Source organism: Suncus etruscus, chromosome 4, assembly GCF_024139225.1.
Source record: "Suncus etruscus isolate mSunEtr1 chromosome 4, mSunEtr1.pri.cur, whole genome shotgun sequence".
In the NCBI taxonomy this organism is placed as follows: domain Eukaryota; kingdom Metazoa; phylum Chordata; class Mammalia; order Eulipotyphla; family Soricidae; genus Suncus; species Suncus etruscus.
The window spans coordinates 132,244,534-132,262,610 of record NC_064851.1 but is presented as its reverse complement, the minus strand read 5'-3'; the positions used below and the strand labels follow the sequence as shown (position 1 = coordinate 132,262,610).

The following is an 18,077-nucleotide window of genomic DNA, read 5'->3' as shown; positions in this document are numbered from 1 at the left end:
AGATGTTTAAATAAAGAAAAAAAGAAAGTAATAAAAAATAAAAAATACACAAGACCAGCTCTAGGTTCCAGGCAAGCTAGATCATCCAATCCAAGACATTGTTTGTAGTGCCAACACACTTTTATTTTTCACACAGTCTCTGTTGTTGGTATCATGTTTCTGTATTAAAGATCCTGGAATCTGCATATCCTACATTGAAGTCAGGATGTGGAGCGTCCTCTCCTTTCACCTCACAATCAAAGGGCAATGCAGGGAGCCCTGTCCTGTAAGCAGGTCGTTGTTGTTGTTAAGTCTTCTCAGTGTTAAGGGAAGTCTCTTTTGAGCAGGTCGATGTCTGAGCAGTGTAGTGTCTTCTGTGGTAGAGGATTGCTTCCAGGTGATGTTATAGACCAGCCTGGATGTTTCGTGGATGGCTTCCCTGGTTCAGAGGTGAATGGAAAATGCCCTTTCTTCTGAGGTCTGTGCAAGGTCGTTATGTCAATGTTCAGGGTGTAAGGTCCCTTTGCACTACAAGATTTGTGTGTTCCAATCTCTATTAGATAGGATCTTATTTGTATGTATAGTATTTTCCCATTTTAATGTGCCTATGCAAAAAAGGAGCAATGCCACATGGTGTTATTGGTGCATATGGAGCCTAGAGTTGGTCTTGTGCCAGGAAATTTCAGGGATTGGGTCTCTTTGTATTTAGGCCAAGGTTATTTCTTTCCATGTCCCTCATATTTTGGTGGGCCTATGCAAACAATTGCCACTCTAACACCATTTTTACTGTGCTATTTTGACTTTAATCCTCAAAAAGAACCCACTTAAAATTTGAGGTTAACTTAAGCTGTTATGCCTGTATATGGAAATGTAAAAAAATACTATGCCTGTAATGTTTAAGGAGTTACGTAAGTTTTATGGCTTTAGATTGCCTTGTGTGCTGTTAAGAAATATTATAATGTGTTACAATCTGGGGACTTGAGGGACAAAGTAATTGTACATGGAGTCTGTCTTATTTATCTTAATGTTCTTTGGCTGAAATTTCAAAGTTAAGATATCAGCAAGGGGACTTCTGAGAATTATGTTATGGGTGATTGTCCTTCCACTATAACTTTATCTTGTCCTCTTTCTTTGCATCCTTGTTCTCATAATTAAAAATAAAAAATTAAAAAAAATAAAAAATAAATAAAAAATACAATACCAGATTATCTCACTCATATGTGGAACATAAAGAAACAATACAAGAGATTTTAAATCCCCAATGGGGGGCCTGGAGAGATAGCACAGCGGCGTTTGCCTTGCAAGCAGCCGATCCAGAACCAAAGGTGGTTGGTTTGAATCCCGGTGTCCCAAATGGTCCCCCGTGCCTGCCGGGAGCTGTTTCTGAGCAGACAGCCAGGAGTAACCCCTGAGCAACACCGGGTGTGACCCAAAAACCAAAAACCAAAAAAAAAAAAAAAAAAAAAAAAGCCCCAATGAGAAAAAACCCTAAAGTATAGTCAACAGAATTATGATTTAGAGATATCAAAAGGTGGGAGAGTGGAGAAGGGACTTGGAGAAATGACAGAAGAAACTTGGCACTCTAATGGCAAGCAGCAGTATCCTAAGTATAATGTTGGTACTGTTGTATAAAAGAATCAATAAGTAGGGGTCAGATCAATAGTACAGCGAGTAGGGCACTTGCCCTGCATGTAGTTGATTCAGATTCAATCCCTGGAGCTCCCTGTGCACCACCAGGAGAAATCCCTGAATGCAGAGCCTGAAAAAGGCCCTGTATTACCTGGTGTACCACCAAAGCACAAAAAAGTAAGTAAATAAAAGACAAAAATCAGTTCTCTAGGGGAAATTTTAAAAATTATTAAGTGGGCCCAGAGCAATAGCACAGCAGTAGGGTGTTTGCCTTGTATGTGGACAACCCTGGACGGACCCAGCTTCTATTCCCAGTATTCCACATGGGCCCCCGAGCCTGCCAGGAGCTATTTCTGAGCACAGAGCTAGGAGTAACCCCTGAGTACCGCTGGGTGTGGTTCCAAAACCAAAATAAATGAATAGATGTTAAAAAAAATTAAGTTTTTAGACATGGTGAAAATGATACTGCTTGCAGGAGGGAAAAGGTAGTTTTTGTGCTGAGAAGAAATGGAATTTTGGTGCTGGGAATAGTGAATCCTAAGCACATATAAGTTATACCTCTGAAATTCTATATTTTTATAAGTTAAGTTAATGGTAAACCAATGTAGCAGATAATAAAAAATTAAAAATATAAACTAAATGTTTATAAACAAACATTTATTTGAATAATGAATAAAGAAAAAAAGATTTACTTTTCTAATTCTAAAATAATATATGGCAAATATAAGGCACTGGGTTTAGTAGTCCTAAAATCTAAGGAACTTTTACATAGGAAAAAAATTTATACCAAAGCCAAAAATTCTTTCTGTAGTTGTAGAATGTGAATGCAAATCAACTGTTGAGATTGTCTTTCATAATATATGAAGGGAAAATGGCAAGTAATAATATTGTAATCAGTTCTAAATAAGTCTAATCCAATTATCTTTTGTTTCAACATGATACAGAATATTTTTTTTATCCTTCATTGTCCTGAGTTGTTTTCAAGAGGAGAGAATAGGAAGAAAAAAGCTGATTATTGTGATCTCAGACAATGAAGGTAGAGACAATGATTTTGTGTGTGTGTGTGTGTGTGTGTGTCTTTACACAAGTGAAAAAAAAAAACCTCTCTATAAAGACTGTTCCTCTCCAGACAACAAAGAAACCTCTTCCAAATTTAATTATAACTAGCTTATTTTTGGTAGAAAGTAAAACGGTTTCAAACTAAGATTGTATAACATTCAATTTAAATAAACTAAACTTTTTTATTTAATTTGTCTTGACAGAGTCAGGAAAAGCAATTAGAGTTTTTAACAGTCTAGGGCTGGATCGATAGCACAGCGGGTAGGACAGACGCCTTGCATGTGACTGACAAGATTTGTTCCTCGGCATCTTATATGCTCCCCCGAGCTTGACAGGAGTGATTTCTGAGCTCAGAGCCAGGAGTCATCCCTGAGTAAACTTCTGGGTGTGGCCTCCCAAAAACAGTTTTTAGCAGTGTGATGTATATCTTATACCATAGAAAATATAGCTTAGGGACCGGTGAGGTGGCGCTAGAGGTAAGGTGTCTGCCTTGCAAGCGCTAGCCAAGGAAAGACCGCGGTTCGATCCCCCGGCGTCCCATATGGTCCCCCCAAGCCAGAGGCAATTTCTGAACGCTTAGCCAGGAATAACCCCTGAGCATCAAACGGGTGTGGCCGAAAAACAAAAAAAAAAAAAGAAAATATAGCTTAGCATTTATTAGTTAATAAGACTTTACTATCGTCACTTTTTTTTTTTAAATGATTATAGATTCACAGACTCAGTTTGAGAAAATAGAGAATGTACTTCAAATCTGAATGATTTTATACAGTAGGAGAAACAAACCACTAGGTCAATATCCAAATTCTGTCATTTGGTATAAAACACTCATTTGGTATAAATAGCTCTTGGCTCTGCTTTCAAAGCCACTGCTTTCTGCGTTTGAACTGAAAAAATAATAAAATAAATGAATGAACATATAAAATACAGTCAATAAATTGAGGCAAGGATTATAGGAAAATGACATGTCCAAAATCTGGGCATGTCTGTGGTATTGTGCACTGAGATTTTTAAAAAAAGTGACAGGTAAAGATAGAAAAACTACCCTTCACTGCATAATTAGATCTTTCAGATAATCTGTAAATCATCTAATTTCATGGTTTATAAATATTAGAAAATATTAGTGAAATCTATTAAAAATCCTTACTTAAGCATATGTATATTATTGTATTTGTGATTTTGCCCCAATGTCAAATTTTATCCAAGATAAATTGTTAAAAGTATAAATCCTCAGGCTGGAATGGGTAGGAAACTACCTTGTATGTAGTCAACCCAGAGTTGATCCCTGGCACCTCCTATGGTAATCTCAGCCTTGCTAGTTGTCATACCTGAGTGCGGTCTTAGGAGTAAGACCTGGGTGTAGTCTTACTCCTGAATGTAGCCAGATATGGACAAAAACAAATGAAGCTTCCAAAAAAATAAAGCTTTAGGGCCCGGAGAGATAGCACAGCGGCGTTTGCCTTGCAAGCAGCCGATCCAGGACCAAAGGTGGTTGGTTCGAATCCCGGTGTCCCATATGGTCCCCCGTGCCTGCCAGGAGCTATTTCTGAGCAGACAGCCAGGAGTAACCCCTGAGCACCGCCGGATGTGGCCCAAAAACTAAAAAAAAAAAAAAAAAAAAAAAAAAAAAAAAAAAATAAAGCTTTAAACCCTTTATTAAAATAGCCTAGTGAGACAATTTGTATAGTTTATGCAAACATTTTGATGAAATTTTTGGGAAGTATTTTAGAATTGTGTTTATGAAGATGCATGCAAAGAAACTATTTGTTCTATGTGAGATATTTTTGCCTATATGAGAAATCAATTGCATGTTATTTACTTATTTTAAAAGTTTTAAAATATGGGCCCGGAGAGATAGCACAGCGGTGTTTGCCTTGCAAGCAGCCGATCCAGGACCAAAGGTGGTTGGTTCAAATCCCGGTGTCCCATATGGTCCCCCGTGCCTACCAGGAGCTATTTCTGAGCAGACAGCCAGGAGTAACCCCTGAGCACCGCTGGGTGTGGCCCAAAAACCAAAAAAAAAAAAAAAGTTTTAAAATAATTTGATAAATTCTACCTAAATAAAGAAAATCTCTTTTGAAAAAATAAACAAATATTAGAAACTAATCTATTATAATCCATTTGGTCCTCTGAGCTTACCAGTAGTGAGTACTGAATTCAGAGCCAGAAGTAACCCTGAACACAGCCTGGTATGATACCAAGATCAAACCAAACCAAAATAACTCTTCAGGGTCAGTTAATGCACTATTTTATTTGATAAAAGACTTAAATAAATAACTAAATGTACCAATTTATTAAAATTCATAAGGGATAGAAATTTGTATAGAGCTATACTCACCATGGGCAATGATGATCCATCTTCAAAATACATCTAAAAGCATAAATAGGACATACAAAACTTAACCTCCATTAAAATCTTAATCATACTAAATTATAAATTAAATACAAAAATTACTTTAAGAATTGTGGCAAGAAAATATTGCAATATAATTTACTTATCTGCAAGCTATTGCTATTACCTAATAATAGCAAAAGCCCTTAACTAAAATAAATACAATACAGTACATTCCAGTCATGATGTAATAGCAGACCTTTAAATTAAAAAAAATACATAATTCAAAATACAAATCAAATTATTTGCTAAAAACAATGTAATATATTAATGTATAACTCTCTTTTTTGAGTGACGGCAGGTGGGCGACACCTAGATTTGCTAGTTCTTGACTATGTGCTTGGGAATCACTCCTGATGCTGGGGCAGGAATTGAACCCATGTGTTTGCCATGTGTAAGGCGAAATCACCTTACCTGCTATACTATTTCTCTGATCCAAATGTTAAATGTTCTGGGAACAGAGTAATGGTGCAGTGGGTAGAGAGCTTGCCTTGCATGTAGCTGCTGAGGTTCAAACTCTGGCATCCCATATAGTCCCCAAAGCACGGCCAAAAGTGATTCCTGAGTGCAGAGCCAGGAGTAACCCAAGAGCACTGCCAGATGTGGCTTAAAAAATAAACAAACAATATGCTCTTTCTTATGCTAATGAGAGTACAAAATATCAGAGATTTATAAAAAGCCTAGATAAACTTTTTTCTTAATAATATCTAAGTCAATATCTAAGTATTATCTTTGTGCACAAGAATGATTTGTGTATGAGTTTGACTCCATAAAATTACATGAATTATCTTTGTAAATATGGAGAAGAGTCATGGAGAAAGCATTTTAAGCCATATCAAGGCTGCCAAAAACCATGTATCATCTGAGTTTTAGGTAAGGGAAAAGGGTCAATTGATTATGCATTAAGCCATACTTGTATTCTATAATTGATTATGCCACTGATATTTCCTAAAGAAAGGTCTAAGTAGCATGAATAAGGAAAAAGAGAAATAAGCAGTGAGAAAAGAAGCATTTCACAAAATAGACTTCTTACTTATCACAGACGGAACAGTGGTGGCAGCGGTCTGGTTTTATGAGTTGGCATCTGTCACAATATCGGATTGCTAGGAACAAAAAGCTCCACTTAGCTTTAGCTTTAACATCAAACTGAATATGTAATTAAGTGTTATTTTCCTCTACCCAAATTTAAATTCTTAAAAGCATAAATTTTGTAAAAATGAGATAATTAACTCTGTAAATATAAAAATGGAACGAAATGCCTAAAGCTTAAGTTCTTGAGCCTTCCCAGGAATAGAGAATTTGGAGAGAAAACTTTAAAAGCATTCTCAATTGTCTGTAGTTACAGTAAGAATAGTTTCAAATGACCTAGTGATTTCATTTTTTTGGTACCTACCCCAGGCCATACTAAATGATGACAAATCCTTGGCTTTGGATTATAACACTGAGAATGCCAACTAGAAGGAGCATAATGGGAGGAAGGAATAGGTGGACTAGAAATAGTATGAGGGACAGGGTGGAAGATCTTGAAAACTTTGCCTGATGGTGAAGGACAGTACTTTATATACCAAAACCATAAATATTTATATTTTTATAACCATGTTGCATAATACTATATAATAATAATGGGTGAAAATGATGATGAACCATATGATTATCCTTCTAAAATTTTAAACACTCAAGTGGAAATTCAATTTTTAAAGTTTTGCTTGAATTGAGATTTATTGAATTGTGACCTATAGTTATTTCTTAAATAATTTTTGACATTTTTATCATTAGAGACGGGAAACTGGATCTAAGAAGAATAGAAAAATAAATCTTGGGGCTGGAGTGATAGCATACTGAGTAGGGCATTTGCCTTGCACACGGCCGACCCCAGGTTCAATTCCCGGTGTCCCATATAATCCCCCAAGCCTGCCAAGATTGATTTCTGAGCACAAAGCCAGGAGTGACCACTGATCACTGCTGAGTATGGCTCCCCCCAAAAATATAAAAGAAATCTCATTATACCCTCACTGTTTATGCTCCAAGATCAAAGTTAGCTGTTAAGCTAACTAAAAAAAATCTAATTCAATTAAAAGAGATTTTATTCAATTAACTGCATTTGTAAAAAATGTTACCATAAAATTTAAGGTTGATAAAGAAAGTATACTAATATTTAAATATGATATATAAATACTATTTAAATGTATATAAAGTTATTAGTATTAAATCAATATATATTGCTTTCTTAAATTATGTAGGAATTATGTAAGAATTAAAAATAGAAAGAATTATCAAAATTTCAACAGTTCTAACATCTTTATCAAGTCACTACTAAGTAGGCATAATGAAATTAAAGTCAGTTCTAACTTTGTTTAGATTTCCATTATACATATTTCTATTCTGTCCTATGGAACTTCACAGATAAAGATTTAGTACAATCCAAGGTAAGACATAATTCTCTCAATGAACAGTTTCAAGTATAGTCTAACCTTCCCATCAGCCATCACCAAGTAATGATGCTAAAGTACTCAGCTATTAATATTACCTCCAGACATTGTCCTGGTATAGATGGGAAGATCTTTGGCTGCTCGCCTAAGAATTTCCTGATGAGCTTCTCCTCTTGGCTCTCGCTCCAACAATTCTTTCTCTGCATAAGAAAGATGGAACTGTGGAATACATTTAAATTTTAATCAGTATTTTCCAGGAAATGATAGCATCCTGACCTATTATGTTTGCAAAGTAATATTTATAAAATATAAATGGCATAGTATACATATGAATATAGATAGAAAGAGATAACAGTATTCTGGCCAGTCTGATCATGAGACAATGGCCGGCCGGCAGACTCAGGGCCTCCAGTCTGAATTCTAGCACAATATGGCCTCACTATCCCTGCTGTGTATAGTCTTGATGGGTCCCAACACCACTGAGGAGGTCTCAATGCAAATTAAAAGTCTTAAAAAATGCCTATTAACATATTAAATGTATAAAAATTTTATTTTTACTATTATTAATAAACATGTCTAGAAAACATTCAGACAAACATTCACAGCATTACTTTTCTAAAAAATTAAACCAACCTCATCAAAAGGATAATGATCGATAAATTGGAATATGGTCTATTTAAATAGTAGGATATTATATGGCATTTACTGTTAGCTGTGCACAACAAAGAATTTCCACATACTATTGAATAATAAAAAGTCACCTATAGAACAGACAGAGTATTCCATTTTATAGCAAAATTTAAAACAGAGAGCTAAACAATATATACTGTTATTTAGGTATATATAATTGATATAAAGTTAAAATATATGCCACTTCTTTTTCTTTTCTTTTTTGTGGTGGTCGTGGGGGACACATGTGGCAGTGCTCAGGGTTCACTCCTGATGGTACTCAGGGGATCATAAGGGATGTTATTAGCTGAATCCAGTTAGGCTACATGCAAGACAAGAGCCCTGCATGTTGTACTATCTCTCTAACCCCTGTAAGTGACATCATGTGAAATGATAATATAATAAATACAACACAGAAGCTACTGAAAATATACTCTTTTCTATAATCCTATATTAACAGCTTGACTTTAAAAAGTTTTGTTTTAATTTTTCAGTTGTCCATCATACATGCATACAGTTCTCCATGAATTCCATCTTCCTTTTCCTCGATAATGGTAAGAAAACAAGATCTGGGTTCAAATAAAAGTTTTCAAGTATGAGGGAGCCGTAAGGTGGTGGCACAGCAGTATGGTGTTTGCCTTGCATACAGCTGACCCACCAGGAGGGACCGCAGTTCGATCCCCAGTTGTCCACATGGTCTCCCAAATCAGGAGCGAGTTTTGAGCTTATAGCCAGGAGTAACCCCTGAGCATCACCGAGTGTGGCCCAAAAACCAAAAAAAAAAAAAAAAAAAAAAAGTTTTCAGGTACGAATTAGATGAAAGTATAAATTTTAAAAGAATATATTCATAAAAAAAACCCCAAAATACCTAAAAAAAATTGGAAAACTTAAAGAACTCTTTCTCTTCTATTTTTTAACATCTATGACAGAAATAAACAAAGATAACATAAACTTCCTCAGTGAGTAAAATATAAAACTGTTTTTCTATTGAATCAATTTTTATTTTTTAGTATTTTTTATTTATTTAAACATCTTGATTACAAATATGATTGTGATTAGGTTTCAGTCATGTAAAGAACATCCCCCTTCACCAGTGCAACATTCACACCACCAATGTCCCAAATCCCCTCCGTCCCACCCCACCCCACCTGTACTCTAGACAGGCTTTCCAGTTCCCTCATTCATTCACATGATTATGGTAGTTCTCAGTGCAGTTATTTCTATAACTGCACTCACCACTCTTTGTGGTGAGCTTCATGAAGTGAGCTGGAAGTTCCAGCCCTCCTCTCATTGTCTCTGAGGATTGTTGCAAAGATGACTTTTATTTTTCTTAAAACCCATAGATAAGTGAGACTATTCTGCGTCTCTCTATCTCCATCTGACTTATTTCACTCAGCATGATAGACTCCATGTACATCCATGTATAGGAAAATGTCATGACTTCATCTCTCCTGACGGCTGCATAATATTCCATTGTGTATATGTACCACAGTTTCTTTAGCCATTCATCTGGTGAAGGGCATGTTGGTTGTTTCCAGTGCCTGGCCACTGTGAATAGTGCTGCAATAAATATAGATGTGAGGAAGGGGTTTTTGTATTGTATTCTTGTGTTCCTAGGGTATATCCCTAGGAGTGGCATAGCTGGATCGCATGGGAGCTCAATTTCCAGTTTTTGGAGGAATCTCCATATCGCTTTCCATAGAGGTTGGACTAAACAGCATTCCCACCAGCAGTGGGTAAGAGTTCCTTTCTCTCCACATCCACGCCAGCACCGATTGTTCTCATTCTTTGTGATATGTGCCAATCTCTGTGGTGTGAAATAGTATCTTATAGTTGTTTAGATTTGCAACTCCCTGATGATCAGTGATGAGGAGCATTTTCTCAGTGCCTTTTGCCAATTGTGTTTCTTTTTTATCAAAGTATCTGTTTATTTATTCTTTCCATTTTTTTGATGGGATTTTTTTTTTTGTAAAGTTCTGTCACTGTCCTGTACATTTTGGATATTAGCCCTTTGTCTGATGGGTATTGGGTGAATAGTTTCTCCACACAGTGGGTGGCTCTTGTATCCTGGGCACTATTTCTTTTGAGGTGCAGAAGCTTCTCAGCTTAATGTATTCCCATCTGTTGATCTCTGCTTCCACTTGTTTGGAAAGTGCGAGTTTCCTCCTTGAAGATGCCTTTAGTCTCAGTGTCATGGAGTGTTTTACCTATGTGTTGTTCTATATACCTTATGGTATCAGGTCTGATATCAAGGTCTTTAATCCATTTGGATTTTACCTTCGTACATGATGTTAACTGGGGGTCTATGTTCACTTTTTTGCAAGTAGCTAACTAGTTCTGCCAGCACCACTTGTTGAAGAGGTTTTCCCTGTTCCACTTAGGATTTCTTGCTCCCTTATCAAAAATTAGGTGATTGTATGTCTGGGGAACATTGTCTGAGAACTCATGCCTATTCCACTTATCTGAGGGTCTGTCTTTATTCCAAAACCATGCTTGTTTTTGATAACTATTGCCTTTGTAGTACAATTTAAAGTTGGGGAAAGTAATGCCTCCCATTTTCATTTTTTCTAGGAGTGCTTTAGCTATTTGAGGGTGTTTATTGTTCCAGATGAACTTCATACGTGTTTTGATCCATTTCTTTGAAGAATGTCATGGATATCTTTAGAGGGATCGCATTAAATCTGTACAATGGTTTTGGAGAGTATTGCCATTTTTGATGAATGTTAATCCTGCGAATTCATGAGCACTGTAATGTGTTTCCTTTTGCCGTGTGTGCTCTCTTATTTCTTGGAGCAGGGCTTTATAGTTTTTTCTTTGTATAGGTCCTTCATGTCCTTTGAGTTCAAGTTGACTCCAAGATATTTGAGTTTGTTGTGGCACTAAAGTGAATGGATTGCCTGTCTTGAGTCCATCTCTCCCTATTATTATTGGTTTATTAAAAGGCCATTGATTTCTGTAGGTTGCTTTTATAGCCTGCCCACTTGCCTATATGAATCAATGGTTTGCTAGAAGAAGCTTTTTGGTAGTCTTTAGGTTTCTAAGTAGCGTGTCATGTCTGTCTGCAAACAGTGAGTGCTTGAATTCTTCGCTTTGCCTATCTGGATTCGCTTGATATCTTTTTCTTGCCTGATTGCTATAGCAAGAACTTCCAGTACTATGTTGAAGAGGAGTGGTGAGAGCGGACAGCCTTGTCTTGTACCCGAATTTAGAGGAAAGGCTTTTAGTTTTTCTCCATTGAGGATATTTGCCATTGGCTTGTGGTAGATGGCTTCAACTAGATTGAGAATGGTTCCTTCCATTCCAATCTTGCACAGAGTTTTGATTAAGAATGGGTGTTGGACCTTATCAAATGCTTTCTCTGCATCTATTGATATGATCATGTGATTTTATTTTTCTTGTCATTGATGTTGTGTATAATGTTGATAGATTTATGGATGTTAGACCATCCTTGCATTCATGGGATGAAACCTACTTGGTCTTAGTGTATGATCTTCTTTTTTGTGTGTGTGTGGTTTTTTGGATCACACCCGGCAGTGCTCAGGGGTTATTCCTGGTTCCAGGCTCAGAAATTGCTCCTGACAGGCACGGGGGACCATATGGGACGTCGGGATTCGAACCAATGACCTCCTGCATGAAAGTCAAACGCGTTACCTCCATGCTATCTCTCCGACCCTGTGTATGATCTTCTTGATGATGCATTGGATCCTATTTCCAGGATTTTGTTGTAAATCTTTGCATTTGCATTCATCAGGGATATTGGTCTGTAATTTTCTTTTTTGGCTGCATCTCTGTCTGGTTTTGGTATCAAGGTGATGTTGGCTTCATAAAAGCTGTTTGGGAGTGTTTCCGTTTTTTTTAATTTCATGGAAGAGCCTGGCTAGGATTGGTAGTAGCTCCTCTTGAAAGGTTTGAAAAAATTCATTAGTAAATCCATCTGAGCCTGGGCTTTTATTTTTGGGCAGATGTTTGATTACGGTTTCAATTTCCTCAGTAGTGATGGGGGTGTTTAGATATGCTATATCCTCCTTAATTGTGGAACGTTATAAGTGTCCAAGAATTTATCCATTTCTTCTAGGTTCTTATGTTTAATAGCATAAAGTTTCTCAAAGTAGTCTCTGATTACCCTTTGGATCTCTGCAGTATCTGTTGTGATCTCCCCCTTTTCATTTCTAATACGGGTTATCAGGTTTCTCTCTCTCTCTCTCTCTCTCTCTCTCTCTTTCTCTGTCTTTGTGAGTTTTGCCAATGGTCTATCAATTTTGTTTATTTTTTCAAAGAACCAACTTCTGCTTTTTTTGATCTTTCAGATTGTTTTTTGGTTTTCCACTTCATTGAGTTCTGCTTTCAGTTTTGTTATTTCCTTCTGTCTCCCTATTTTTGGTTCCTTTTGTTGGTCATTTTCTAATTTTTTGAGCTGTGTCATTAAGTTAATCAGGTATGCCCCTTCTTCCTTCCTGATGTGTGCTTGCAAAGCTATAAATTTTCCTCTCAGGACTGCTTTTGCTGTGTCCCATGGATTCTGGCAGTTTGTATCTTCATTATCATTTGTTTCCAGGAAAGTTTTGATTTCCTTTTTGATTTCATCTCAGACCCACTGGTTGGTCAGTAGCAGGGTGTTTACTTTCCAGTTGTTAAAGTTTTTCTTCTGTGTGGCTTTGCAGTTCACATCTAATTTCAGAGCCTTGTGGTCAGCAAAGGTAGCCTGCAAGATTTCTATCCTCTTGATTTTATGAAGGTATGTTTTATATGTCAGCATGTGGTCTATCCTAGAGAATGACCCATTTACATTGGAGAAGAATGTGTATCCAGGTTTTTTGAGGTGGAGTGTCCTATATATATCTACTAGTCCTCTTTCTTACATAAGTCTTTTCAGGGCTAGTATGTTTTTGTTGGGTTTCAGTCTGGTTGACCTATCAAGTGTTGACATGGCCGTGCTGAGGTCTCCCACAATTATTGTGTTATTATTGATGTCTTCTTTCAGATTTGTCAGTAATTGTATTAGATAATTTGCATATATGGGTGCATATATGTTTAATAGTCTGATTTCTTCCTGTTGCACATATCCCTTGATTAGTACATAGTGTACATCTTTGTTCCTTACAACTTTTCTGAGTATAAAGTTGGTGTCATCAGATATCAATATGGCCACCCCAGCTTTTTTAAGTGTGTTGTTTGATTGGATAATTTTCCTCCAGCCTTTGATTTTGAGTCTATGTTTGTTCTGACTATTCAGGTGTGTTTCTTGTAGGCAGCAGAAGGTTGGATTCATCTTTTTGACCCACTTTGCCACTCTGTGTCTTTTAATTGGTGAATTTAGTCCATTGACATTGAGGAAGATGATTGTCATAGGATTTAATGTCATCTTTGTAGATAAGTTTGCTGTACTTGTTGGTTTCTCTTGTCTTAAAGTAGACCTTTCAGTTTTTCCTTTAAGGCTTGTTTTTCATCTGTGAAGTTTCTGAGCTGTTGTTTATCCATAAAGCTATGTATTCTTCCTTCAAACCTAAACGTGAGTTGGGCAGGGTGCAGTATTCCTGATGAGGCATCCATTTCATTCAGTCTTGTCATAATAGCCCAACACTGCCTTCTGGCCTTGAGAGTTTCTTGTGATATGTCTGCTGTAAGACTTAGGGATGCTCCTTTGAATGTAATTTCCCTTTTTGATCTTGCTGCTTTCAGTATTCTATCTCTATCTATGGGATTTGTCATTGTAACAAGAATATGTCTTGAGGTGTTTTTCTTTGGGTCTGTTTTAGCTGGTACTCTTCGGGCATGCAGGATTTGATTGCATGAAGTCTTTAACTTTGGGAGTATCTCTTTTGATACAGTTGATTCTTTCTGGAGATCTCCTACCTGGGTTTCTGGGACTCCAATGATTCTTATGTTGTTTCTGTTGAGTTTATCAAAGTCTTCTATTTTCATCTGTTCACATTCCTTGAGTACTTTTTCCATTTCCTGATCATTTGTCTTAAGGCTCTTTTCCAATTTCCTCTGTTGTGTTGAGTTTTTCTGCATCTCATCTTCCAGCACGCCGATTCTGTCCTCAGCTGCTTTTACCCTGCTGGCGAGGCCATCTACTGAGTTTTTCAGTTCAGCTACCATGTTTTTCAGATCTGTTATTTCAGTTCGGAGTTTTCTGATTTCTGTCTTTGTGTTTTGTTCAGATTGATCTATGCTTTCTTTGAGTTCTACAAACATCTTCCATATTGCTATTCTAAACTCCTCGTCTGAGAGGTTAATTAGATGGTTGAAGTTTTTTAGGTCATCTGAGCTATCGTCTTCATTCTCTGTGCATGTTGATTGCCTGCGAGATTTCCCCATTTCCTACTTGTAGTGTGATTTTTCCTGCATGTTGTTGTGGGGTTCACTGGTTAGAAAGAGTGTGTGGCTGAGGCTCTTCTGGAGCCTCTGGGAATGCTATTTTTCTGGGACCTTTTCGGTCCACTCTCAAGAGGTTTCAGAGACAGGACAGTAGAAAAACACACACAGGCAACACTCACAGTCGGGAATAACTGGGCGGGCGTAAATTTTGAATCAATTTTTATAACCACATGTACTATCATACTTATAATAATATTGACAAAATTGTAATTTGTCCTAATTCTCTCAGGACATGATTTGAACAGGTATTAAGTTTTCTTGATTTAGCAATTATATTTCTAAGAATTTGTATTAAAAATTTTTAAGTGGACAAAGTTCTATTTAAAGTATGTTAAAAACATTTATAATATGAAAAGATGAAAGCAGCATAAAAACCAAAGATAGATTGCAACTGAATAAAACCTTTTGATGTTTTGATGTTTTAATAATAATGCTATTATTATAAATGATTATGAATAACAATGCATATGTAAAAATATGAATACGTATACTCTTATTACAACTAGAAAAATATTAAAAAAATTCTGTGGGGCACAGTAGAAAGGGTGTTTCCCTTGCACACAGCCGAACTGGGTTCAATAGTTAGTATCCCATATGGTCCCGAGCCTGCCAGAAGTAACTTCTGAGTGCAGAGTCAGGCGTAACCCCTGAGTATAGCTGGGTGAGCCCCCCAAAAAAAAGACAAACAAAAAATTACAATAATAAAGCTGTAAATACACTGCCATCAATCCTGAATGTCCTTCAATAGTGTAACATTTCTACTGTTGTTTTTTTCTATAATTTCTTTCCTTCCTTCCTCCCTCCCTCCCTCCTTCCCTCCCTCTTTTCTTTCTTTCTTTCTTTCTTTCTTTCTTTCTTTCTTTCTTTCTTTCTTTCTTTCTTTCTTTCTTCTTTCTTTCTTTCTCTCTCTCTCTCTCTTTCTTTCCCTCCCTCCCTCCCTCCCTCCCTCCTTTCTTTCTTTCTTTCTTTCTTTCTCTTTCTTCTCTTTCTTTCTTTCTTTCTTTCTTTCTTTTCTTTCTCTTCTCTTTCTTTCTTTCTTTCTTTCTTTCTTTCTTTCTTTCTTTCTTTCTTTCTTTCTTTCTTTCTTTCTCTCTCTCTTCCTTCTCTCTCTCTTTTCTTCTTTCTTTCTTTCTTCTTTCTTTCTTTCTTTTCTTTCTTTTTTCTTTCTTTCTTTCTTTCTTTCTTTCTTTCTTTCTTTCATCACAACTAGCAATGTTCATTGGTAACTCCTGGCTCTGCACATAGGAATTACTCCTGGCAGTGTTTGGTGGCCCATATGGGATGCCAGGGATCAAATCTGGGTCAGCTGTGTGCAAGGCAAGTGTCCTACTGCTCTACCTATCACTGTGGCCTCATAATTTCAATATTTCTTTACTCTTTCCAATCACTTTTTCAGTTATTTTCTGTTCTCACATCCCTTAGGTAACCTACGTACCTCATTTTTTTTCACATATAATTTAAGAAAGAAATTAGAGCTCACTCAACTTCCTATCACAGCTATTAATAAAAATCTATATTGTTCACATAGTTTCTTCCCTCTTAAGTTAAGAAATATGTTTAAGTACTTTTGTAAGCCAGACACTGCTCTAGACATTGGCAATAGAGAAGTAAAACATGAAGATAAAGTTAATGTCAATTCAGAGCTTATCTACTAGGATGTATTAAAGAAAAAGAACTTAGAATGTGTTATAGGATGACACATTACAGAGAAAATGCAATTAGGTAAGGTTGGTAGAAAATGCTAGGGCTATGCTTTTGCTGTTTTATAGAGTGATTGTGAAGACCTCACAGCAAAAGTGCTACTGGGACAGATATGAAGATAAGAAAAAAAGTGAAGGACCTGGTCATGAAATGAGCTGTGGAAAGAGCACCAGAAAGTTATTTTCTAGGTCCCTAAAAAATACACAGCCTTACCAAGCTAATGGAACAGTGAAACAGTCACTCTGATCAAGACTAAAGGGGGGTGAAAAGGTAGTGTGAGGTGAGGCTAGGGGCAGCCTTTATACTACCAAGAAATTAGTTTCTTTTACTCTAAGAGAGCTCTAAGAGAAAACAGGAAAGTTCTGTGCAGAAGAATGATATCATCTGACTTGTACTTTGAAAAGATCACCATGTTGAAAATTCAAACAGAACTGGGAGAGAAGAAAGGAAGCCTTTTAGGAGTAAAGTGAAAATACAAAAGGAAGACCTGACAGTGGTTTGCCCCAGGAAGGTAGTAGAAGATTACACAAACTTACATGTGTCGACATACATTGACTTCCCAATGTGGTTTACAGAATTGGTAAACTAAATGTGAGCTAAAAATAACTCCAATATTTTTAATATCATAGTGCAAAAAAGAAAGAAAGAAGGAAGGAAACAAAGGAGAGAAAGAAAGAAGGTGGAACTAAAAAATGAAAAATTAGGAACTGAACATATCTGTAGGGTCTGGTGTTGGGGATGGTGAGGAAGGAGGAGGAGTCAACATGCTGTCCTATGAGCACAATGAAATGAGACAGGAGAGGAAAAAGAAGAGGTAACTTCAGTTTCTTATGTGGAAGAATCAGTAGAACTATCAAGGAGCCATTTTTTACAGAGAACTTCATAAGTGCAATTCAAACAAGATGTCAGAAGTAAAGGTATTTGGGATGATCATAGGAACCACAGAGGGGATCAGATCATATATCAAAGAAGTTGACCTTTTTTTGCTTCAGTAAGAAGCAAATAAATTTGGAGGGAGAAAAGGAGTAGGAAAAGGATAATAATAATAATAATAATAATAATAATAATAATAATAATAATAATAATAAGAGAAGAAAAATAGCCACAACTAATAAATTCTATGCTGTTTACCATTAATTCTAGGTAAATATCTGTGGCTTCTCTAAAATCTCTTTCTAGGTTATCTAACATACTAATTGGCTTTTTGCCAACATTTGCATTTCAAACATTTAACTACATGAAACAAATTATATTGATACCTAGATAATGCCTCACTTCACTTTGAGAGGGGTGCAGATCATATCCAGAGGTGTTCAAGGCTTATTTCTGATTCTCTACTCAGGGATCACTTCACTTGATACTAAGGGGACCATATATGTGGTATCTGGGATCAAGCCAGGGTGGATGGCATGCAAGGCAAACGCCTTAACTTCTGATTTTTTTCTTTTTGAAAAAGTGATTTGGGGGCCAGAATGGTGGCGCAAGTGGTAGGCTGTTTGCCTTACATGCACTAATATAGGACAAACCATGGTTCGATTCCCCAGTTTCCCATATGGTCCCCCAAGCCAGGAGTGATTTTTGAGCACATAGCCAGGAGTAACCCTCGAGTGTCACCAAGTGTGGTTCAAAAACAAAACAAAAAAAAATGAAAAAGAATAAGTTGGTCTAACAAAAAATAGCAGTCTCATCTTGTTCTGCCTCATAAATTGAGGGAAAAATAAATGGATGGTACCAGGACCAAATAGTCAGATGATCAGTAGAAATAAAAAATGATCAGACTCAAACACCAAACCCAAAGTCAACGACAACAAACTACAACAAGCTATACAAGCTATACACAG

General features: G+C 36.6%; 1 protein-coding gene across 1 annotated transcript in view; it reads right to left on the bottom strand.

Annotated features, from left to right (window-relative positions):
• ZDHHC2 (zinc finger DHHC-type palmitoyltransferase 2) overlaps positions 1-18,077 on the bottom strand; it is an 80,174-nt gene that overhangs the window by 24,453 nt on the left and 37,644 nt on the right. The window contains exons 4-6 of the mRNA XM_049772374.1: positions 7,584-7,704; positions 6,090-6,159; positions 5,003-5,035 (exon numbers count right to left, since the gene is read on the bottom strand). Coding sequence (XP_049628331.1) covers positions 5,003-5,035; positions 6,090-6,159; positions 7,584-7,704 — 224 coding nt within the window. The remainder of the gene's footprint in view (positions 1-5,002; positions 5,036-6,089; positions 6,160-7,583; positions 7,705-18,077) is intronic.